At 37.8% G+C, this 23,396-nt stretch overlaps 1 protein-coding gene across 3 annotated transcripts in view; it reads right to left on the bottom strand.

Annotated features, from left to right (window-relative positions):
- Positions 1-140: 140 nt before the first annotated feature.
- Positions 141-23,396, bottom strand: part of NEXN (nexilin F-actin binding protein) — a 58,233-nt gene continuing 34,977 nt past the window's right edge. For 2 of the 3 annotated variants that reach the window (XM_079923408.1, XM_079923407.1), the window contains 5 exons: positions 22,071-22,259; positions 17,384-17,581; positions 7,247-7,468; positions 1,823-2,008; positions 142-1,563 (listed from right to left, as the gene is read on the bottom strand). In XM_079923408.1, coding sequence (XP_079779534.1) covers positions 1,195-1,563; positions 1,823-2,008; positions 7,247-7,468; positions 17,384-17,581; positions 22,071-22,259 — 1,164 coding nt within the window. In that variant the 3' untranslated portion in view covers positions 142-1,194. Of the gene's footprint in view, positions 1,564-1,822; positions 2,009-7,246; positions 7,469-17,383; positions 17,582-22,070; positions 22,260-23,396 lie in introns of all 3 variants that reach the window. The other variant, XM_079923409.1, reaches the window with a different exon arrangement.

The raw sequence follows: 23,396 nt of genomic DNA, 5'->3' as shown, positions 1-23,396 counted from the left end.
TACCATTGTATGTAAAAGGGTACATGATTGCTGTAATTTTGTATTGATCATGGTTTCCTCAATAAAAAAATAAATGTACATTGGTGAATATTATAAGGGAATGTTCGTCTCTTTTCTAAAATACTGAAAGACTTTTTTTTAAATACAGAAGTGACTTTATTATGGGTTTACATTGTAAAATAAAATTGTCTTCCAGACAATTAAAATATAAAACAACTTGATTAGTACATGGTTGCTAATTATTTACAAACTCACTTTAAAAACTCAAAATTGAAGATTGTGCCATTTTTCCCTAAATCTAATTCTAGATCTTGAAATCTTTGATTATGTTGAAATTGTTTTCTCCTGCATAAACTATTAATACAAAGTTTTCTCATTAAAATATAATTTGTTCAGGCAAGGTCACAACATAAATTTGCTTTTATAAGCTTGAATATATATCACACACATTTGAAAAGTACGTTTGATATTCTCAACACTCAGAACTCTGTATTAGGCAGTGGTTTCCATCACATTTGCTCTGGCAGTTGTTTCTTAAAAGTCTTTAGTTTTTTTGTTTTCTCCACACACAGGGAGAAATGACACCCCTACCCCCTCATATCTCTGCTTCAGAAAGACTCTGAAACTGCAACAACCAAAATGATAAACTACTGAGGAAAAAAGCCCACTCAAATTGATAGGTTCCAAATTCCTTAACTCAGCTATTTCAGACTAATTTTAGGTGTGCGTAGCTCATAAGTGTTATCCTTTCATGCAAAATATGTCCGATTTATGATTTTTTTAAACATCATTGCTGTAAACATGGGAAATACGCAGCCTTTGTATGGGTTCTGATAGAAATAATTGAGTAAATTTCCCACTTGGCCTTATTAAATTACACACCAACGTATACTGCGTAATGTGAATCTGGTGCTCATTTGAAAAGGAAGGAGGTACTTTTCAGACGAGCTTGTGTTGTGAAGACTGTTGGGGAAAGGAATGAGGAGTCAGCATAGTGGCACTTCCAGTTTCCTTTTCTGGCCCCGCCACAGAAAGGATGGATGCAGTAAGAAAGTCGGAGAGAGAGGGTGTGTGTTCCAGGGAGAGGGAAGGGGACCTAGTAGTCGTCAGCTAAAAAAGAGAGAAGAAAAGTGATTTTTTTTTTTAAAGGAAAACATTTTTAAATAGAATAAAAGTTCTAGATTCAAAGAGTGATTAATTCTTACTTTCAATGGTAAGAATGCAGGTACTAGCTGCAGAGCCTTTATTGTTCACTGCTTTACACATATACTCTCCTTCATCTTCTGGGAAAGTTTCTGGTAAATAAAGACAGTAAGTTTCTCCTCTTTCAATATATTGATAGTCTTCTCCATCCTGCAATATTTCTCCTTCAAACCACCATGTAATTTCTGGTTTGGGTTCTCCTGTTACTTTAACAGTAAATCTAACTGGCTCACTGTCTACAACCGATGTGTTTTTTAGAGGCTTCTTAAACCACGGAGCTCCTGATCTGGTTTGCGCTTCATCTTCAATGGTGGAGCCATTCATGTTGCTACCCTCTTCTTCCTCCTCCTCTTCTCTTTTCTATAATAAAATAAGTGCATTCAAGTTGGCATTTATACTGTAGTACTATTTTCAGGACAGTGGTTTAGTAATAGAATTTGGAGGTAAATATATTTTCCCCCCCAAAGTAAAGAACGTGTAAGTATGCTTACTACAAAGTATTTTATAAAACATTTCAATTACTTGAAAACTATTAAAATTTTTTTTAATACCTCTTCATAAAACTTCATTGTCTTTAAAAGGTCATCTTTGGAAAATAAAGGAAATATAAGCCTGGTACCTTTTGTAGTGCTGCATCAATTTCCTTTTGTTCAAACTGCATGCGTAATAACTTTTGCTCTTCAATTCTTCTTTGTTCTTCTTCTTCTCTTGCCTTAGCCATTCGTTCAAATCTAGCTTTCATATTCACTTTATGAGTAAATGGAGCCTCACTTTTTTTTGCAGGCTTGATATCAACATCTTCTTCCTTTAAAAAAATGGGCCAAGAATAAGAATTGTTGTCTAAAAACCAACAAGAACTGAGATGTTAATAGTTCTGAAGATGTCTAGGCACAAAATAATTAACATGTTTGGTTATGCCTATTTGCCACACTGCAGACATGGACATTTTCACTATCCCCCAATTTGGGAAAGATGAAAGTTTCATTTGTGAACTATTTTCTTAACTATTGGAATCCTTTTCTCCCAGTGTAAAGATCATACATTATCTCTGGAGTCCTGGTGTATTTATTTGCCCAACCAAATCTCAGTGCTTGTTGATAATGAGTAACAGAAAAGGGTGAGGATATGATACATTGTTAACAATTATTAAAATACTTCCTTCTCGTTAGAGTCTCCATATCACTCTTCACCCTACTACATAATACAGAAATGTAATTTCTGTTATTTCCCACTTCATGATTTCTTTCCTCGCTCCTCTTTGTTAATAACTGAGATGAATTCCATTCAACAAATAATTTATTGATGGGTAATGGCAAAGAATGTTTTCAGGGAGAATAAACAGGAAGACAACTATTGAAAGAGGCAATGGTGGAACTTGGGGAAATCATTGAGGTGAAGTATGGTTCTGAGTCAGTCTGTTTAGGGGTGAGAGCTGGAAGCCATGAAAATAAGGGGGTAATTTAAGAGCAGAATTTAAACTGTCAGATAGTGTGAGTCTGTAAAACCAGTTTGGTGATGATGAGATCACTCACTGGCCTTTTGATAGCAGTTTTAGTAGAGTGGGGTCTTATGGGTACAGTTAATCCATGGTTTCAAAAGTACTTTAGTTGTAGTCGACTCTTGGTTTCTAAACTACTTAGACTCTTGTGGGTCTATCTGGAAATGCCACCACTTCATATTTCACTGTACTATGAGGAAATTGCTTCCAGGTACCACGTGCAACAATAAAGGAAATTTTGAAACAAGCTGTAAAATAACTGCCTGTGTAAGAAAAATCTTGGTTCATCAATGTTTTACATTAGTTTGAGGTGTTGCACCACAGCTCCAATGAATGTAGAAGGAGGAGTTAAAAGTAAGTTGGATAGTTTTTCTGGTTCTCCTGAATCAAATTTTTATTTGATACTGGAAAGTGCTAGAACATCAGACACAACCAGAGACCTAATGGGTAAATTCTATTGTTAACGCCATTATTTAACCTTCAGTGGATAAACATAAAGCCTGACTACCATTATTGTTAATGAACAGTGTTGATATGATTGTTTATTATATTTAAAAGGTAGGGTAAAAAGTACATGTTAAACAATGGTTTGCTTGCTTAACAAGCAAAGTATTAAACTGCAGTTTTAATCTCAGCAGGCTTTTCTGAGACTTACATGGAAAGAAAAATGGACCTCCTTTTTCAGACTTAAAACAGTTCATGTTATTCTTTGCTTACAAAATAAATCCTCAAGATAGGATGTTTCAGCAGGCACAATAACTGCTATTCTGACTGAATCCCTCCTGGTTAATAACTTGCCTTCTGAATTTTTGCATAAAATTTTGTGTCGGGCTTCCCTGGTGGCGCAGTGGTTGGGAGTCCGCCTGCCGCTGCAGGGGACCACGGGTTCGTGTCCTGATCCGGGAGGATCCCACATGCCGCGGAGCGGCTGGGCCCGTGAGCCATGGCCGCTGAGCCTGCGCGTCCGGAGCCTGTGCTCCGCAACGGGAGAGGCCACAACAGTGAGAGGCCCGCGTACCGCAAAAAAAAAAAGGATTCATAAGTTAACTGGGAGAAAGTTCATGAACAGTCTTTCAGTTATTGAGTACAGTTGCCTTTTGTTGAATCCCTGAAAAGCCAGGTTAAAAGTGTTTCCAGGAAATGAATCTACTAAGAGAGTCACGTTATAAATGGAATGATCTTTGTTCTAGAGTCTAGGTGCATTCTTAGCAGGGCATTGATACTCCCAGCATGTGGATATTACAGGCAACCGAAATAGGCAATGAATTTGGGATAAAAATGCAAGGAATGGTTTTGGAGTGCACCTTGTAAGATCTAGATAGAATGTCAAACTAAGGAAATTAAGTGGTTTACCTACCAAATGTTAGTACAGGTTAAGGGTTACAGGAGCTGGGACGGAATTCTTAGATTAGGTAAGGTTACATGAATGAGTTAGGCCTTGAAAGGTGTCTGGAACATAAAGAGAAGGTATTTTCTAAAGGAGGAAAACAAATATCAGATGGGAGGGGAAGATCCTACTCTGGAAGTTGATTATACTCTGCCAAAACTATGCTAACACAGGATCTCGGTGACCCTTAATCTAGGGGGATATGATAGGAGGAATGTCAGGTTCTACACAGGAAACTCAATTTATGACATCTTCATGGATTACAGAAGATCAGCCAGGTCCTAATCTCATATCCTTTTATACAAGAGTCAGTAATAGCATTAAAACCAGAAGCTACGTACCTCATTTATTTTACCTACAAATTTTATAGGACTAGGTATCACTGAGATTTCACTATCTTTTTAAAAAAAAAAAAAAGGAAGCACATGCATGCTTATTTAAATTCTTTACCTTCTGTGATTTGTCTCTAAAGGATCAACTGATCTTATGGCCCATCCGTCTTTAATGTTGGTGTTCTCCAGGGTTTTATCATTCACCTTCCAACTATTAACTCTCAAGATGGTTTTATCTACATCTATACTTTGAAACAATCTGTAGCTCCTGCCTCTTCCCTGAGCCCAGTACCTGTGTTTCAGACTGCCATTATCTTTCCAAATATAGCTCAAACTTCACAGGTCCAAAACAGTTTATTCACCCCTCCCTCCTCTCCTGACCTGAATTCTCTGTAGCATCATCTAGTTTCCCTGGTAATCTTGAAGCAATGTTAGGCTTCTCAGCAACCACCTGCCTGTAACTCAGTTTTGTTAAAGTTGGGTCAATTTTTCTCCCTTGCCCCCAACTTCATGACCATCTTCCAGTTTATCCTCCATGATCCCAGGATTCTGTAAACATAAGCCTTTTATCACTCTGTCTTAAAACTGATTATTTGGGCTTCCCTGGTGGCGCAGTGGTTAAGAATCCACCTGCCAATGCAGGGGACACGGGTTTGAGCCCTGGTCCGGGAAGACCCACATGCCGCGGAGCAACTAAACCCGTGCACCACTACTGAGCCTGCGCTCTAGGGCCCGCGAGCCACGAAGACCGTGCTCTGCAACAAGAGAAGCCACCGCAATAAGAAGCCCACGCACTGCAACGAAGAGTAGCTCCCACTTGCCGCAACTAGAGAAAGCCCGCGCGCAGCAACAAAGACCCAATGCAGCCCAAAAAAAACCCTGATTATTAACATTGTTCCCGGATTATAGTGCCCACAGGTTAAAAAGGCCCTTCAGCTAGCTGCAACCTAGTTTTACAACATTTTATCCTATCACCTATTACATGAACCTTTCCTTTGAACCTATTTTCCACTCTGCCAGATAAAGTTTTACAACATTCCTGTTGACTCACATTGTCCTTCCAATCTGGAATGCTTTCCCTCTTTAACTGAAACTTCTATTCAACCTTCACATTCAGCTAAAATGTCATTTTCTCAGCCCTGTTAAACATCTCCTAGGAATACTGATTCCATACTACTTGATCCCATAACACTAAATACATAACTATCTTAGCACTTAATGACAATTTTAATTGTTTTCATACATCTCATTAGGCTGGATTTCTTGAAGGCATATTATATTCACTTTTATGTACCCAAAACTTAACATAGGGCCCAACATAGAAGATATTAAAAATAGCAATGGCATTAGTTTTTAGCTGTGACAAAATGGTTTATAACCCAGTCCCTAAGTCCTTATGTTTTTGTGTATGTTGCACTAAGTTCAGATGCATATCAATTTAATTGATATCTGGATGTTCTACAGCATCTCCATTTGTCTAGCTTGTGACCTCCCTTCCTACCAAACTCCTATGTTCCCCTATTACCTAGTATACCCAGTCACTTTGATTCCTCTCCACCACCATTTCCAAGCTAAGTCTTGCCAGTTTTGTATCCTACATACTTATCAGTCCTCTCCATTCCAGTTCTAGTTCAAATCCTCATGTTTTCTCTGACCACCCTGTACAAAATTGTACCACATAATCTATAGTCTTTTACCCTGCTTTGTTAATCTCCATAGCTTTTATTTACTACCCAATCATTGTTTCCATTCCCTGTCTCCTGCCCCACACCTGTTAGATTCTAAACACCATATGAGCGAGGACTGCAGGTTTATTCACCAATGTAGTCCCAGTGTCCAGAACAGTCTCCGGAACATAGTAGGCTTTCAAATAATTTTTTAATGCATAAGTCTAAAGCCATCTTTAGCTTCAGCATGATCTTGCGATAAAGATGCCTATTTGATAATATCATTCCATGTTTTAAAAATCCCTTCATTGCACCCCAATAAAACAAAGTTCCTTAATATGGCATCTAAGATGGGTCATCTTGCCTGTGCTTGCGTCTTCATCATCTCTTGCTGTGCTTACACTCTACTTGTCTCAGTAATAATGAATTGCTTATAGTCCTGGAATTTGCCCATAGTTTCATCATTCTTTTTATTCACCAATCTCCTCTGAAGACCCTCCCAAATTCCCATACCTGTTTTATAGTTAAATGTATGACGAAAATCAATTTTTAGAAGAATATATGTTAAATATAACATAAAATGGCAATTTTGACAGAATAAGTTTTCCAGATCTTATTTAAACCAATATTCATAATCATGGAACTAGTCCTTAAGCTGGAATGGCCATTATAGGTCATCTAGTGAGTGCCTCCTTATTTTACATATGGAGGTACTTCAAATTCATGTCACCTGAATTCTGATTTAGGCTCTGCCACTGAATGATTGGCATGACTTTGAACATATCATATAGGCTTTGTTGGCCTCATCTTTAAGAAAGTAGGTATGAATCATCTCTGGAGTTTAATATACACTGGTTCTACTGATTCAAAGTAAAACTTCTGCCAATAAATATTTCTGAGCTATTTTTGCTAAAGTGAACCATTTGATGTTCACTGTAGGCTTTAATTCTTATAAAAGTCATTTTGGAACAATGCTAGAGTAGGGAAATCTTTTTAAAGTCTCTTAAGATCTTAATGTGCTTTTGCTATTTAGTTCCAAGATTATTTTATACACTGATGGTTAACTGTAAATTCCAACACTTATTTCAAAGTCAATGTTATTTCTGTTAAGTTCATCATCATTACTGAACTATAACTGTTAAATATAAAACAGTATTACCTCATGAAAATTTTCTGCTTCTCGCTCTTTAATTTCAAGATCAATTGCTCTTCTTCTTGCTCGTTCTTCTTCTATCTTTTTCTGTATTTGTTTTTCAGACAATTGTCCAATTTTTTCAAACTTGCTTTTTAGATTTTTAGCTTGAATAGAGCCACTCCTTTTCAATTTGATTAATTCTTCATATTCCCTGCTCAGTTCAAAGGTTTCATTTTCTTCTTCTTCCTTCAAAAAAATTGATTTTTATATATTAAATACCAGAAAATTAGTTTGTACAATAAACCATCCAGAAAGTTCACTATTTCTTATTTGAAGCCAAAACTAAATGTTAAATAACTTCCTCCCTAAACACAGTGCCTAAATTTACTAATTAAAAGTAGTGCTACAAATTTAAGACTGTAGATAACATTTCATTTAAAATGCTATTTAATTAGGGACTATGGCTCAAAACCTCATTAACATTCCATTATAACCTGCTAAAAGTAAAATATGTACACGATTAGCTTTTACTAGGAATTGTAGGAAGACCTTTGTTTAGGGGAAGGTAAAGAAAATTCAAAAACTACTGGGCTAGGAGTCAATAGTTCTGACTCTGATACTGTGTGGCCTTTTGCCTGGTCACTTAGTCCACTGGACATGATTTTTTCATCTCTATATAGAGCCACAGTATCTCTAAAATTCCTCCTGCCTTTCATTTGATGATAGTCAAAGTTAAATATTACTCTTAATAATTCAACTGAATTAAGCATTTCTACAGTCTGGTAAAATCCCTACATTTTGCTACATATCACTTGTATTCTCAATTTTATATTCTGCCAAGAAAGATGAGTCAACAAAAATTGGGTTCGAATTCTTTATACCATTTTATCTTGAATACCTTATTCAGGTTCCTTTCCCTTGTCTTTTACCTTGTCTTTCCCTTTTCTTTGTATACTTCGTACACTTTGAAGTATACTTTGTATACTTCGTAAACCCTAATGGACTGGTAGAATATTGCAGTTATTCCTGGTACACTTCTCCTGGGGAAGACCTAGAGTTCTAGGCAGAGAGAAAAAAAAAAGGTGGGACTGGGCAGGGTGGGGTGCGGGAAGAGTCACAGTGGATGATGTTGACATGAGGCTTAATTTCTTGGTTCAACAAAGGGAAAAAAGAAAGCTTATTCCTTTATACTACCTCCACTTTTTGGTCTATGTGGGTGAAAATGGGCAACTGCTAAAATACCAGAAATTAACAAAGTTATGACATCACATCATATCACAATGGTTCCCACATCACTCTGATCAAAATTAATGGTTGAACTAATCAGTTATGATCTATGTAATCTTGGAACTGGCATTTTACTTGTTTGAAAACTCCCAGACATAGTGGAGTAAGTCACTTAGTAGCACCAGAATGTCAGACAATTACACCCTGCCATATATGAATTAGATTACTTCCCCATAGTATTACTAAAATATATTCTAATTTACTTTGTTTTTCTAGACAGACAATTCATTTTCAGCTTCCTTTATAAAATAAATGCTATTACATTTTTTTAAAATTCTGAGGGTACACCTTGAAGTATTTTCCTACAGCATATTCATTATATTTTCTTATTAACTATATATTTATGCAGCATTTATAGTCTCTTGGTTGACCTGGGCAAGGAAGTAAATATCCCCACAGTCCCATTGCTCCAACCCATGACAAAGAGGCAACTTCTAAGAGATTGCGACCTCTGTGAAGGAACCCACTCGGTTCCTAGATCAGGAGTTGGCAAGGGGCCCCCACCAAGTCACCTACCAAACATGCCATATCACTGCCAATCCTACTTAGGCTGGGAAAGCCACTGCTCGCCTCACCCCAAGTAATGGGGTTGTGCATTCATCCCCAACACTGTTGTTCGTGTAGCTGCTAGGGCCCCCTGCCCAGCCGGAGGCCAAGGGTGACGGTGGAATGCTGGCCTCCTCCCTCACCCTCCCCACTTCTGCCTATGCAACTGGTTGGCCATCCAGATGGAAGGAAGCAGTGTTCAGGGTTAGGAAGGCGAAGGTTAGACAGGGACCTAGGACATCAGGAGGTAGGAAGAGGGCTGCTGAGAGCCCACCATGAGGAAGCACGGAGACGTCACATGGAGTGGGTGAGCCAAGGCTCCGAGACTCTAGTGCAGGTTCCACTGTCCAAACAACTTTCAATGACAACACGCACAAGTTCAAAGATAAACTTATTTAAAATTTCAAAGGCAACCTCAGAGCACTAAATCCTGTGTCCCTTCTGAGCATGGGGTCCTGTGAGGGCACAAGTTGCATGTTCATGAAGCTGGCCCTGTACAGTCTATAGGTATGTATGTGTATATATGTATTTTTAAAATTATTTATTTATTTTGGCTGTGTTGGGTCTTTGTTGCTGTGTGAGGGCTTTCTCTAGTTGCGGCGAGCGGGGGCTGCTCTTCGTTGCGGTGCGCGGGCTTCTCATTGCGGTGGCTTCTCTTGTTGTGGAGCACAGGATCTAGACGCACGGGCTTCAGTAGTTGCGGCACACAGGCTTCAGTAGTTGTGGCTCGCGGGCTCTAAGGCTCAGGCTCAGTAGTTGTGGCGCACAGGCTTAGTTGCTCCGCAGCATGTGGGATCTTCCCGGACCAGGGCTCGAACCCGTGGTCCCCTGCATTGGCAGGCTGATTCTTAACCACTACACCACCAGGGAAGTCCCTATATATGTATTTTTAAAATTCATTTCAATGCTGGTGAAACCATACTAAGGTATTTAATAGTATCAAAATTCTATCTTAGAATAATTTAATAAAATACAGGCATAACTTGGAGATATTGGGAATTCAATTCCAGACCACTGTAATAAAGCGAATATCTTAATAGAGTGAGTCACATGAATTTTTTGGTTTCCCAGTGCATGTAAAAGTTATGTTTACACTATACTGTAGTCTATTAAGTGTGCAATAACATTATGTCTAAAAAAATAATGTACATACCTTAACTTTAAAATATTGCTAAAAATTGCTAACCATCACCTGAGCCTTCAGTGAGTTGTAATCTTTTTGCTGTTGGACAGTCTTTCCTCAGTGTTGATGGCTGCTGACTGATCAGGGTGTTAATTGCTGAGGCTGGGGCGGCTGGGGCAGTTTCTTAAAATAAGACAACAATGAAGTTTGCTGCATCAATTGACTCTTTCTTTTGTGAACGACGTCTCTGTAGCTTGCAATGCTCTTTGATAGCATTGTACCCGCTGTAGAATTTCTTCCAAAATTGGAGTCAGTCTTCTAAAACTCTGCTGGTGCTTTATCAACTAAGTTTATGTAATATTCTAAATCCTTTGCTGTCATTTTAACAATCTTCACAGCACCTTCACCAGGAGTAGCTTCCTCATCTCCCAGCCTTCATAGAACTGAAGAGAGTTAGGGCCTTGCTGTGAAGTGTTAAAATCACTTTCTTTTTTCATCCATAAGAAGCAACTCCTCATTCATTAGTTTTATCATGAGATTGCAGCAATTCATTCACATCTTCAGACTCCACTTCTAATTCTACTTCTCTTGCTATTTCCACATCTGCATTTACTTCCTCCACTGAAGGCTTGAACTCCTCAAAGTCATCTATGAGGGTTGAAATCAACTTTTGCTAAACTCCTGTGAATTTGATATTTTGACCTCTTCCCATGAATCACAAATATTCTAATGGTACCTGGAATGTTGAATCCTTTCCAGAAGGTTTTTAATTGATTTTGTCCATATCCATCAGAGGAATCACGATCTATGGCAGCTATAGCCTTACAAAACGTATGTCTTCAATAATAAGACTTGAAAGTAGAAATTACTTCTTGATCCATGGGCTGCAGAATGGATTCTGTGCTAGCAGGCATGAAAACAACATTAATATCGTCACAAATCTCCATCAGAGCTCTTGGGTGATCAGGTGCACTAATTTTTTTGTTAACATCTTTATTGGAGTATAACTGCTTCACAATGGTGAGTTAGTTTCTGCTTTATAACAAAGTGAATTAGCTATATATATACATACATCCCCATGTCTCCTCCCTCCTGCGTCTCCCTCCCACCATCCCTATCCGACCCCTCTAGGTGGTCACAAAGCACCGAGCTGATCTCCCTGTGCTATGCGGTTCCTTCCCACTAGCTATCTACTTTACATTAGGCAGTATATATAAGTCCATGCCACTCTCTCACTTCGTCCCAGCTTACCCTTCCCCCTCCGCGTGTCCTCAAGTCCATTCTCTACGTCAGCGTCTTTATTCCTGTCCTGCCCGTAAGTTCTTCATAACCATTTTTTTTTTTAGATTCCATATATATGTGTTAACAGATGGTATTTGTTTTTCTCTTTCTGACTTACTTCACTCTGTATGACAGACTGTAGGTCCATCCACCTCACTACAAATAACTCAATTTTGTTTCTTTTTATGGCTGAGTAATATTCCATTGTATATATGTGCCACATCTTTATCCATTCATCAGTTGATGGACACTTAGGTTGCTTCCATGTCCTGGCTATTGTAAATAGAGCTGCAATGAACATTATGGTACATGACTCTTTTTGAATTATGGTTTTCTTGGGGTATATGCCCAGTAGTGGGATTGCTGGGTCGTATGTTAGTTCTAGTTGTAGTTTTTTAAGGAACCTCCATACTGTTTCCATAGTGGCTGTAACAATTTACATTCCCACCAACAGTGCAAGAGGGTTCCCTTTTCTCCACACCCTCTCCAGCATTTATTGTTTGTAGATTTTTTGATGATGGCCATTCTAACCAGTGTGAGATGATACCTCATTGTAGTTTTGATTTGCATTTCTCTAATGATTACTGATGTTGAGCATTCTTTCATGTGTTTGTTGGCAATCTGTATATCCTCTTTGGAGAAATGTCTATTTACCTCTTCTGCCCATTTTTGGATTGGGTTGATTGTTTTTTTGATATTGAGCTGGATGAGCTGCTTGTAAATTTTGGAGATTAATCCTTTGTCAGCTGCTTCGTTTGCAAATATTTTCTCCCATTCTGAGGGTTGTCTTTTGGTCTTGTTTATGGTTTCCTTTGCTGTGCAAAAGATTTTAAGTTTCATTAGGTCCCATTTGTTTATTTTTGTTTTTATTTCCATTTCTCTAGGAGGTGGGTCAAAAAGGATCTTGCTGTGATTTATGTCATAGAGTGTTCTTCCTATGTTCTCCTCTAAGAGTTTTATAGTATCTGGCCTTACATTTAGGTCTTTAATCCATTTTGAGTTTATTTTTGTGTATGGTGTTAGGGAGTGTTCTAATTTCATTCTTTTACATGTAGCTGTCCAGTTTTCCCAGCACCACTTATTGAAGAGGCTGTCTTTTCTCCATTGTGTATTCTTGACTCCTTTATCACAAATAAGGTGACCATATGTGCGTGGGTTTATCTCTGGGCTTTCTATCCTGTTCCATTGATCTATATTCCTGTTTTTGTGCCAGTACCATACTGTCTCAATTACAGTAGCTTTGTAGTATAGTCTGATGTCAGGGAGCCTGATTCCTCCAGCTCCGTTTTTCTTTCTCAAGATTGCTTTGTCTATTTGGGGTCTCTTGTGTTAAAATACAAATTGTGAAATTTTTTGTTCTAGTTCTGTGAAAAATGCCAGTGGTAGTTTCATAGGGACTGCATTGAATCTGTAGATTGCTTTGGGTAGTATAGTCATTTTCACAATGTTGATTCTTCCAATCCGAAAACATGGTATATCTCTCCATCTGTTTGTATCATCTTTAATTTCTTTCATCAGTGTCTTATAGTTTTCTGCATACATGTCTTTTGTCTCCTTGGGTGGGTTTATTCCTAGGTATTTTATTCTTTTTGCAATGGTAAATGGGAGTGTTTCCTTAATTTCTCTTTCAGATTTTTCATCATTAGTGTATAGGAATGCCAGAGATTTCTGTGCATTAATTTTGTATCCTGCTACTTTACCAAATTCATTGATTAGCTCTAGTAGTTTTCTGGTAGCAGCTCTAGGATTCTCTATGTTTAGCATCGTGTCATCTGCAAACAGGTTTACTTCTTCTTTTCCGATTTGGATTCATTTTATTTATTTTTCTTCTCTGATTGCTGTGAGTAAAACTTCCAAAACTATGTTGAATAACAGTGGTGAGAGTGGGTAACCTTGTCTTGTTCCTGATCTTAGTGGAAATGGTTTCAGTTTTTCACCATTGAGAACCATGTTGGCTGTGGGTTTGTCATATGTGGCCTTTATTATGTTGAGATAAGTTCCCTCTATGCCTACTTTCTAGAGGGTTTTTATCATTAATTGGTGTTTGATTTTGTCAAAAGCTTTTTCTACATCTATTGAGATGATCATATGGTTTTCATTCTTCAGTTTGTTGGTATGGTGTATACATTGATTGATTTGCGTATATTGAAGAATCCTTGCATTCCTAGGATAAACCCCACTTGATCAATGGTGTATGATCCTTTCAATGTGCTGTTGGATTCTGTTTGCTAGTATTTTGTTGAGGAGTTTTGCCTCTATGTTCATCAGTGATATTGGCTTGTAGTTTTCTTTCTTTGTGACATCTTTGTCTGGTTTTGGTATCAGGGTGAATAGTGGCCTTGTAGAGTTTGGGAGTGTTCCTCCCTCTGCTATATTTTGGAAGAGTTTGAGAAGGATAGGTGTTGGCTCTTCTCTAAATGCTTGATAGAATTCGCCTGTGAAGCCATTTGGTCCTGGGCTTTTGTTTGTTTGAAGACTTTTAATCACAGTCTCAATTTCAGTGCTTGTGATTGGTCTGTTCATATTTTCTATTTCTTCCTGGTTCAGTCTCGGAAGGTTGTGCTTCTAAGAATTTGTCCATTTATTCCAAGTTGTCCATTTTATTAGCATATAGTTGCTTATAGTAATCTCTCATGATCCTTTGTATTTCTGCAGTGTCCTTTGTTACATCTCTTTTTTTTTTTTTTTTCCGTACGCAGGCCTCTCACCACTGTGGCCCTTCCCGCTGCAGAGCACAGGCTCCAGATGCGCAGGCTCAGTGGCCATGGATCATGGGCCCAGCTGCTCCATGGCACGCGGAATCCTCCCAGACCGGGGCACGAACCCACGTCCCCTGCATCGGCAGATGGACTCTAAACCACTGCGCCACCACGGAAGCCCTCATTTTTCATTTCTGATTCTATTGATTTGAGTCTTCTTTTTTTTCTTGATGAATCTGGCTAATGGTTTATTAATTTTGTTTATCTTCTCAAAGAACCAGCTTTTAGTTTTATTGATCTTTGCTATTGTTTCCTTCATTTATTTCTGATCTGATCTTCATGATTTCTTTCCTTCTGCTAACTTTGGGGTTTTTTTCTTCTTTCTCTAATTGCATTAGGTGTAAGGTTAGGTTGTTTATTTGAGATGTTTCTTGTTTCTTAAGGTAGGATTGTATTGCTATAAACTTCCCTCTTAGAACTGCTTTTGCTGCATCCCATAGGTTTTGGGTCGTTGGCTTTCATTGTCATTTGTTTCTAGGTATGCTTTGATATCCTCTTTGATTTTTTCAGTGATCTCTTGGTTATTAAGTACTGTATTGTTTAGCCTTCATGTGTTTGTATTTTTTACAGAGTTTTTCCTCTAATTGATATCTAGTCTCATAGCGTGTAGTCAGAAAAGATACTTTATACGATTTCAGTTTTCTTAAGGCTTGATTTGTGACCCAAGATATGACCTATCCTGGAGAATGTTCCATGAGCACTTGAGAAGAAAGTGTATTCTGTTGTTTTTGGATGGAATGTCCAATAAATATCAATTAAGTCCATCTTGTTTAATGTATCATTTAAAGCTTGTGTTTTCTTATTTATTTTCTTTTTGGATGATCTGTCCATTGGTGAAAGTGGGGTGTTAAAGTCCCCTACTATGATTGTGTTACTGTCGATTTCCCCTTTTATGGCTGTTAGCCTTTGCCTTATGTAGTGAGGTGCTCCTATGTTGGGTGCATAAATATTTACAATTGTTATATCTTCTTCTTGGATTGATCCCTTGATCATTATGTAGTGTCCTTCACTGTCTCTTGTGATAGTCTTTATTTTAAAGTTTATTTTGTCTGATATGAGAATTGCTACTCCAGCTTCCTTTTGATTTACATTTGCATGGAATATCTTTTTCCATCCCCTAACTTTCAGTCTGTATGTGTCCTTAGGTCTGAGGTGGGTCTCTTGTTGACAGCATATATACGGGTCTTGTTTTTGTATCCATTTAGCCAGTCTGAGTCTTTTAGTTGGCACATTTAATCCATTTACATTTAAGGTAATTATCGATATGTATGTTCCTATTACCATTTTCTTAATTGTTTGGGGTTTGTTATTGTATATCTTTTCCTTCTCTTGTGTTTCCTGCCTTCAGTGCACCTGAAGTTTCTTTGAGGTGCACTACTAATGAGCAGTAATATTTTAAAGGAATCATTTTTTCTGAGCAGTAGGTCTTAACAGTGGGCTTTAAATATTCAGTAAACCAGGTTGTGAATAGATTGCTATATCTAGGTTCTCTGTTCCATTTATAGAGCACTGGCAAAGTAGATTTAGCAGAATTCTCAAGGACCCTAGGATTTTCAGAATGGTAAATAAGCATTGGCTTCAACTTAAAGTCACCAGCTATGTTTTATCCTATAACGAGAGAGTCAGCCTGTCTTTTGAAGCTTTGAAGCCAAACATTGACTTCTCCTCTCTAGCTAAAAAAGTCCTAGATGGCATCTTCTTCCAATACAAGCCTGTTTGTCTACATTGAAAATCTATTGTTTAGTGTAGCCACCTTCATTTTGATTATCTTAGATCTTCTGAATAACTTCTGCAGCCTCTACAACAGCACTTGCTGTTTCATCTTGCACTTTTTTGTTACAGAGATGGCTTCTTTCCTTAAACTTCAAGAAGCAACCTCTGGTAGCTTCAGACTTTTCTTCTGCAGCTTCCTCATCTCTCAGTCTTCATAGAATTGAAGAGAGTTAGGGCCTTGCTCTGGAGTAGGCTTTGGCTTAAGGGAATGTTGTGACTTATGTGACCTTCTATCCAGACCACTAAAACTTTTTCCACATCGACAGTAAGGCTGTTCCACTTTCTTATCATTTGTGTGTTCACTGGAGTAGCACTTTTAATTTCCTTCAAGAACTTTTCCTTTGCATTCACATCTTGGCTAATGGTTTGGCCCAAGAGGCCTAGATTTTGGCCTATCTATCTCAGCTTTCGACGTTCCTTCCTCACTAAGCTTAATCTTGCTAGCTTTATTTAAAGTGAGACAAATCGCTTCTTGGCCAAGTGTAAAGTGAGAGATGTGCGACTCTTACCTTCACTTAAACACTCAGAGACCATTAATTGGCCTAATTTCAATACTATTTTGTAAGGGAACAGGTAGGCCCAAAGAGAGGGAAAGAGATGGGCAAACAGCCGGTCAGTGAAGCAGTCAGAACATACACACTTATCGATTAAGTTTACCACCTTATATGGGAGCAGTTTGTGGTGCCCCCAAACAGCTACAATAGTAACAATGAAGATCACTGATCACAGATCACCATAACAAATATAATAATAATGAAAAAGTTTGAAATATTGAGAGCATTACCAAAATGTGATACAGAGACACAAAGTGAGCAAATGCAGTTGGAAAAATGGTGGCAACAGACTTGCTCCATGCAGGGTTGCCACAGACCTTCAATTTGTAAAAAGTGCAGTACCTGCAAAGTGCAATAAAGTGAAGCACAATAAAATGCAGTATGCCTGTAAAATTATTCAAAGAGTTGCCAAACTGATGTTCCTACTAGCATCCATGGTACTCTTATAGTTTTTTCTTATTTTGATTACCAGTTTAATTCTGTTTCAAGGAAAATAAGTATAACTGGGTATATTAAGTATGCTAGAGTGACAGTTCTCAATCATGGTGTAATCTCACACAATTGTGAGGTATATAGGAAGAAATATTTACTTACATACTACAGTAATATCTCAGTCACTTGGAATCTTATATATTTTTCAAACTAGCAAGAAGGAATAGAGTTATAGCAGGCTGGAAAGGTACACTCAACTATGCTGAAACTTGTACCAAGTGCCTCATAAGAGTGTCCTTTATGTAAAAATAATAATACTTAGAAAGTTATTGTAAGGTAATGCATGTGAAATACTGAGATTACTAAATATTTGTGGAATAAAAATGGACACTTCTTAAAGTCTTACCTCTCCCATTTCTTGTCTCAGTTGTTCAAATTCCTGTTTTTCCATCTCTAGCTTATGCTTCCGTTCCTCCTCTGTTCGTCGTCTTTCTTCTTCCATTTTTTGTTTTAATAATTCTTCAAAATTAATTTCTAGTTTTCCAGGTGTAAGAGATTCTTGAGAGGTTGTTTTATACATCTCTGGGGAGTCATCATCTACTACCTATTTAAAATAATTCTTTTATCACTCTTGCCAGAATTATACATACTACAAAGGGAATATTTCTTGAATAGAAAGGTTTCACATTGAACTAAAACCCAAAAATTCTCTTTAAAAGTATAAAACAATAAACAAGAAGGAATTATTAGAAACTGTAAGACTAAAGTATTTTGTAGTAACAGAGAAAATGGTGACCATAAAGTCTCCATTCCAGTGAACACAAATAAATACTTTGACTTTATACTATGAGTAATTTGAATTAGACATTAAGATATTCTAACAACAAATTTTTTTTAATTAAAAAAATTAAAAAGATGTTCTAATATTGGGAAAACGTTTTAATTGGATTAAAATTAACCTCCATTCTGGTAATTAAAATAGAGCATTTCAGTTAAATCATGGTTTTTACCTGAATGAATTAGATATCATGACCCCTTCATAATCAGGCAAAAATCAGTTAATGCTGTGATTTTACTGATTTATTTACTGTCAGGCTAATTAAAAATAAATAATAATAGTTAATACTTATAGCTGCCAGGTACAATTCTAAGCACTTTACGTGTATTGACTTATTTTTCTGTAACCCTGTGAAGTAAGTGTTATTAATATCCCCATTTTATAGATGAGGAGACTGAGGCACTAAAAAGTAACTTGTCCAAAGTCAACACAAATACTATGTGGAAAAGGTGAAATTCCAAACCTTAAAAGTCTTTCTAATAAAACTATAAATAACTATTTAGACTACCTTTTTGTAATTTCATGAATTATATGTCTGCCATTTAGTTATGGCCTTGGGCAAGTTACATAGCCTCTCTAAATCTGAGTTTCCTTATCTGTGACAACTTTCATAGAGTTGTCATGAGAATTACATAAAGTTTGGAAACACTTTGCAGTGTGTCTGACACTATGGTAAGCTCCCAAATAGCAGTTTTATTATTACAATATCATTCCCTGTATATAGGCAATCTCTAAATTGCAAATAGAAACTCTGCTTTTAAATCATTGACTTGGAATACATTTTGCCATGAAAAGCAGTGACCTAATTCTAACCCCTGAAAGTATATACATAAACCTCTCACTTGAACTGTGTCCCTGTGGCTGAACTAGAAATAGGAATAAGAGAGGTAAAGGGTAATTATTATTTGTTCCAATTTTTATATATGACAGGCTTTTACCACAGAACCAGTTCAACTCAGAAATAATGTTTATATGGTCTCAAAATCCACAGATTGCCAAAAAAATTTTTATTAATATATGAGTTAACTGAGCAATAATATGAAATGACAATACTTGGCCCTAGATAAGAAAACAACATAAATGAAGGAAAAAGTTTCTCTTTCCTTTCCTGATATAGAAATGTCTTTAGGAAGCCAGAGTTTTGGTTTAATGCCATTTTCCTTCCCTGCACTTTTTCCACTAGTGAGTCATGATAAAATGGCAGATTTGGCCTAAAAATCTGCTCCCAGGACTAGATTTCCTGATCTTCACAGCTACTTCTTATCTACCACTTCTGAACCAGCTGATTCTCCAGAAATTAAGTGCTCTCAGAATGTTTGTAGGGTTTCTGTGTAGAAACCATTTGTGAATCAAGGATTACCTAATAAGATAGTATTAATATCACTTATTCCAACTTAGCCATAAAAAAGAACAAAATAATGCCATTTGCAGCAACATGGATGTAACTACAGATTATCATACTAAGTGAAGTCAGAAAGAGAAAGACAAATACCATATTTGTGGAATCTAAGATATGGCTCAAATGAACCTATCTACAAAACAGAAACAGACTCACAGACATAGAGAACAGACTTGTGGTTGCCAAGGGGGAGGTGGGTGGGGGAGGGAAGGACTGGGAGTGTGGAATTAGCAGATGTGAACTATTATATATAGGATGGATAAACAACAAGGTCCTACTGTATAGCACAGGGAACTATATTCAATATCCTGTGATAAGCCATAATGGAAAGGAATATTAAAAAGAAGAATGTATAAATGTGTATAACTGAGTCACTATGCTGTAGAGCAGAGATTGGCACAGCATTGTAAATCAACTCTACTTCAATAAAAAATAATAATAAAATAAATCACTTATTCCACAAGCATTTACAGGAAGTTTGTTACACTAGAATGCATTGTGCCATGTGCTTTTTTTTTCCTAAGTCCAAGCACCATCTTTTTCTTTATTTTTGGCTGCATTGGGTCTTCGTTGCTGTGCGTGGGCATCCTCTAGTTGTGGTGAGCAGGGGCTACTCTTCGTTGCAGTGAGCGGGCTACTCATTGCAGTGGCTCCTCTTGTTGCGGAGCATGGGCTCTAGGCACGTGGGCTTCCTTAGTTGCAGCACATGGGCTCAGTAGTTGCTGCACGTGGGCCCTAGAGTGCGCGGGCTTCAGTGAAGTCCCGTGTCATGTACTTGATGTGGTCTCAGCCTCACTGAGTGAGGAAGATGGCCATAAGCCACAATACAGCGCTAATGCTATGCTAGGGGAGCACTAAATGCTCTAAGAACACATGAAAGGAACACCTTTCTGGAACTTGTATTAGCAGGAAAGGCTTCCAGAGGAAATGGAATATATGAATAGGAGATACCTCAGCACAGGGAAAAGAGAGAGAGACACGTTTCATATAGCATTTATGAAGTTCCAGAGATGAGAGCATAGCGTTTTGAAGAAATGGAAAGAAATTTAGTATGTCTGGAAGAAACATGGCAGATTAAGGAAGACTCAAGAGGGACTTCCCTGGTGGCACAGTGGTTAAGAATCTGCCTGCCAATGCAGGGGACATGGGTTCAAGCCCTGGTCCGGGAAGATCCCACATGCCATGGAGCAACTAAGCCTGTGCGCCACAACTACTGAGCCTGCGCTCTAGAGCCTGCGAGCCACAACTACTGAAGCCCGTGTGCCTAGAGCCCGTGCTCTGCAACAAGAGAAGCCACCGCAATGAGAAGCCCGCTCACCGCAACAAAGAGTAGCCCCCACTCGCTGCAACTAGAAAAAGCCTGCATGCAGCAACAAAGACCCAATGCAGCCAAAAATAAATAAATATATTTATTTAAAAAAAAAAAGGAAGAATCAAGAAATGAAACTGGAGAAAATACTAGGGCAAGATTATAAAGAAATTTATTTAAAAATTTTAGTGTTTGGATTTTTGTTTTAAGGGACGTGGAAAATTTTTAAGCAAAATAGTAACATAATCAAATTTATTTATTTATTTATTTATTTTTTAAGAAAGACCACTTCTGGCTTTATAGGAAAGAATGGATTATAGGCAAGAAAGCAAATTAATTAGGAGTTGGCCTCAGGCAAGGGATAACAGTGACCTGCATTATAGTAGTGGTAGTGGGAAATGGGGGAAAACTGATCAATTTTTAGAGTGATATAGGAAATGAGACAATGAATGACTGGATGTGAGGCATGAATGAGAGGTGGAAGTGCTTAAGGCCCACAGGTTTCTGATTTGAGCATCTGGGTGGGTGATGAAGCCAAATAAACACTTGGATATATCTGTCTGAAGCTCACCCAGACACAGGAAGAAAACCAGGTCATGATATCATTGAAGCCAATTAAAATGTTTCAGGAAGGGGATGCAGCGTTCACGTGTCAACTTACTTAAAAAAAAGTTTGTCAAGTAACTGTACATTTAACAAACATTAAAATGGTATAGGGGCTTCCCTGGATTCTGTGGTTAAGAATCCGCCTGCCAATGCAGGGGACACGGGTTTGACCCCTGGTCCGGGAAGATCCCACATGCCCCAGAGCAACTAAGCCCATGCGCCACAACTACTGAGCCTGTGCTCTAGAGCCCGCGAGCGAGCACTACTGAAGCCCATGCGCCTAGAGCCCGTGCTCCACAACAAGAAAAGCCACCGCAGTGAGAAGCCCGTGTAGAGTAGCCCCTGATCTCCGCAACTAGAGAAAACTTGTGCATAGCAACGAAGACCCAACGCAGCCAAAATAAATAAATAAATATTTAAAAAATGGTATAAGAAGTATAACTTTGTAACAGAGTTAAGTTTAGTAGCAATATCCAGAGTGATGGTAAGCATTTTGGAGAGTTAACTAATTGTGATTAAATGGCTTTGATCATTTAATATATCCCAGATGGGATGGATACTGGAAAGAAAGGAGGAAAGGAAGGAAGGAGTGAGGGAGGGAAGGAGAAGAGAATGGAGAGGAGGGAAGGAAAGGTGGGGGTAGGAACCCCGCTCCCTCCTCGCTTAGATACTTAGTTCTGGAAAACATGCCTTCCCAGAGAAGGAAGATAACATACACTTCTCTATGCTAGGCATAGCAATTTAATCAGAAACTTCTCAACACTATAATGAAGCAAACACCTTTAACTGACAGTGTTATGCCATAGGAGACTTTAATAACTTACATGCCATCCCTACTTCTGGCATATAAGTTCAGAAATAATAGGGTATTCCCCAAAGTTGAATGATTTCTCATAACATACTGAATCCCAGTGGCCTCCTCCAGTCACATTCTATCTTACCATGCTTCTCCTTGCTTCAGCAAATGCCTTCTTTTCTTCCTCTATTCTTCTTCTGGCTTCTTCTTCTGCTTTCCTTTTTTCATCTTCTCTCCTTTGTCTTTCTATTTCTTCAAAACTGAGTTTGAGTTTACCAGGGCGGTACCCTTTAAAAATGTTTTCAGTGTCTTGGTTTTCCTCCTCTTCATTTACCTAACGAAGAAACAACTCACTACTAAAAACTGGGATTAATCAAAGACAGGAATGAATTATAAATCAAAAGGCACAGACTCAGCCACCTTACACAGAAATGTTTCTTTGTTCTAGTATTCTTGACCAAAATCCCCTTCCTTTATAACGTCTCATATGATTTAAAAAATCAAATTTGGAAAAATTCCAAATAAAGATGTACTCAAGTTAAATAAAACTTCTCAAGCAAGTCAAATTTTTAAATGGATAAGATTAATTGTTTAAAATTCTTAAGGAATCATTTAAAAGTTTTACTAAACATTAACTCTCCCAGAACAAACGTAAAACACGTGTGTGGACCTACTAGAGAAAGGACTTGAGGACGCAGGGAGGGGGAAGGGTAAGCTGGGACAAAGTGAGAGAGTGGCATGGACATATATACACTACCAAACGTAAAATAGATAGCTAGTGGGAAGCAGCCGCATAGCACAGGAAGATCAGCTCGGTGCTTTGTGACCACCTGGAGGGGTGGGATAGGGAGGGTGGGAGGGAGGGAGACGCAAGAGGGAAGAGATATGGGAATATATATGTATAACTGATTCACTTTGTTATAAAGCAGAAACTAACACACCATTGTAAAGCAATTATACTCCAATAAAGATGTTAAAATAAATAAATAAATAAATAAATAAATAAAAGTAACACCAACACACAGATGTGGGTCCTACTCAGTTTAAGATATGGAATGTTTCCAGTACTCTTGAAGGTCTTCGTGTATCCTTCAAGAGCCCATCCACCTTTTGCTGGCTTTTCAGAGGAAACTAATATGCTTAATCTTGTGTTTGTTATTCTTTTGCTTTGTTTGAATATGTAAAAATTTGTTCAGTGTTGCAGCTTTTGAATTTTACATATAAGAAATTATACTGTATGTGGTCCTATTGACTTACAGTTTTGCTGAATCTTGTAGTTTTTTTTAAGATTTATCTGTGTTGATGGGGCTACCTGTGGTTAATTATTTTCTATTGCTGTATAGTATTTCATTGATTAAAAATTCTACAATTTATCTTCCAAAAAAAAATAAAAGTGTGTGTGTGTACTTAAATTGAGGTTCAAGTATACACACACTGAGTCTCTTACATAATAAAGTTCTCATTCTGTAAT

Source organism: Stenella coeruleoalba (genome assembly GCF_951394435.1).
Source record: "Stenella coeruleoalba genome assembly, chromosome: 1".
Taxonomy (NCBI): Eukaryota; Metazoa; Chordata; class Mammalia; order Artiodactyla; family Delphinidae; genus Stenella; species Stenella coeruleoalba.
Note: the sequence above shows the minus strand (reverse complement) of the source record. Positions and strands in the feature narration are given on the sequence as shown.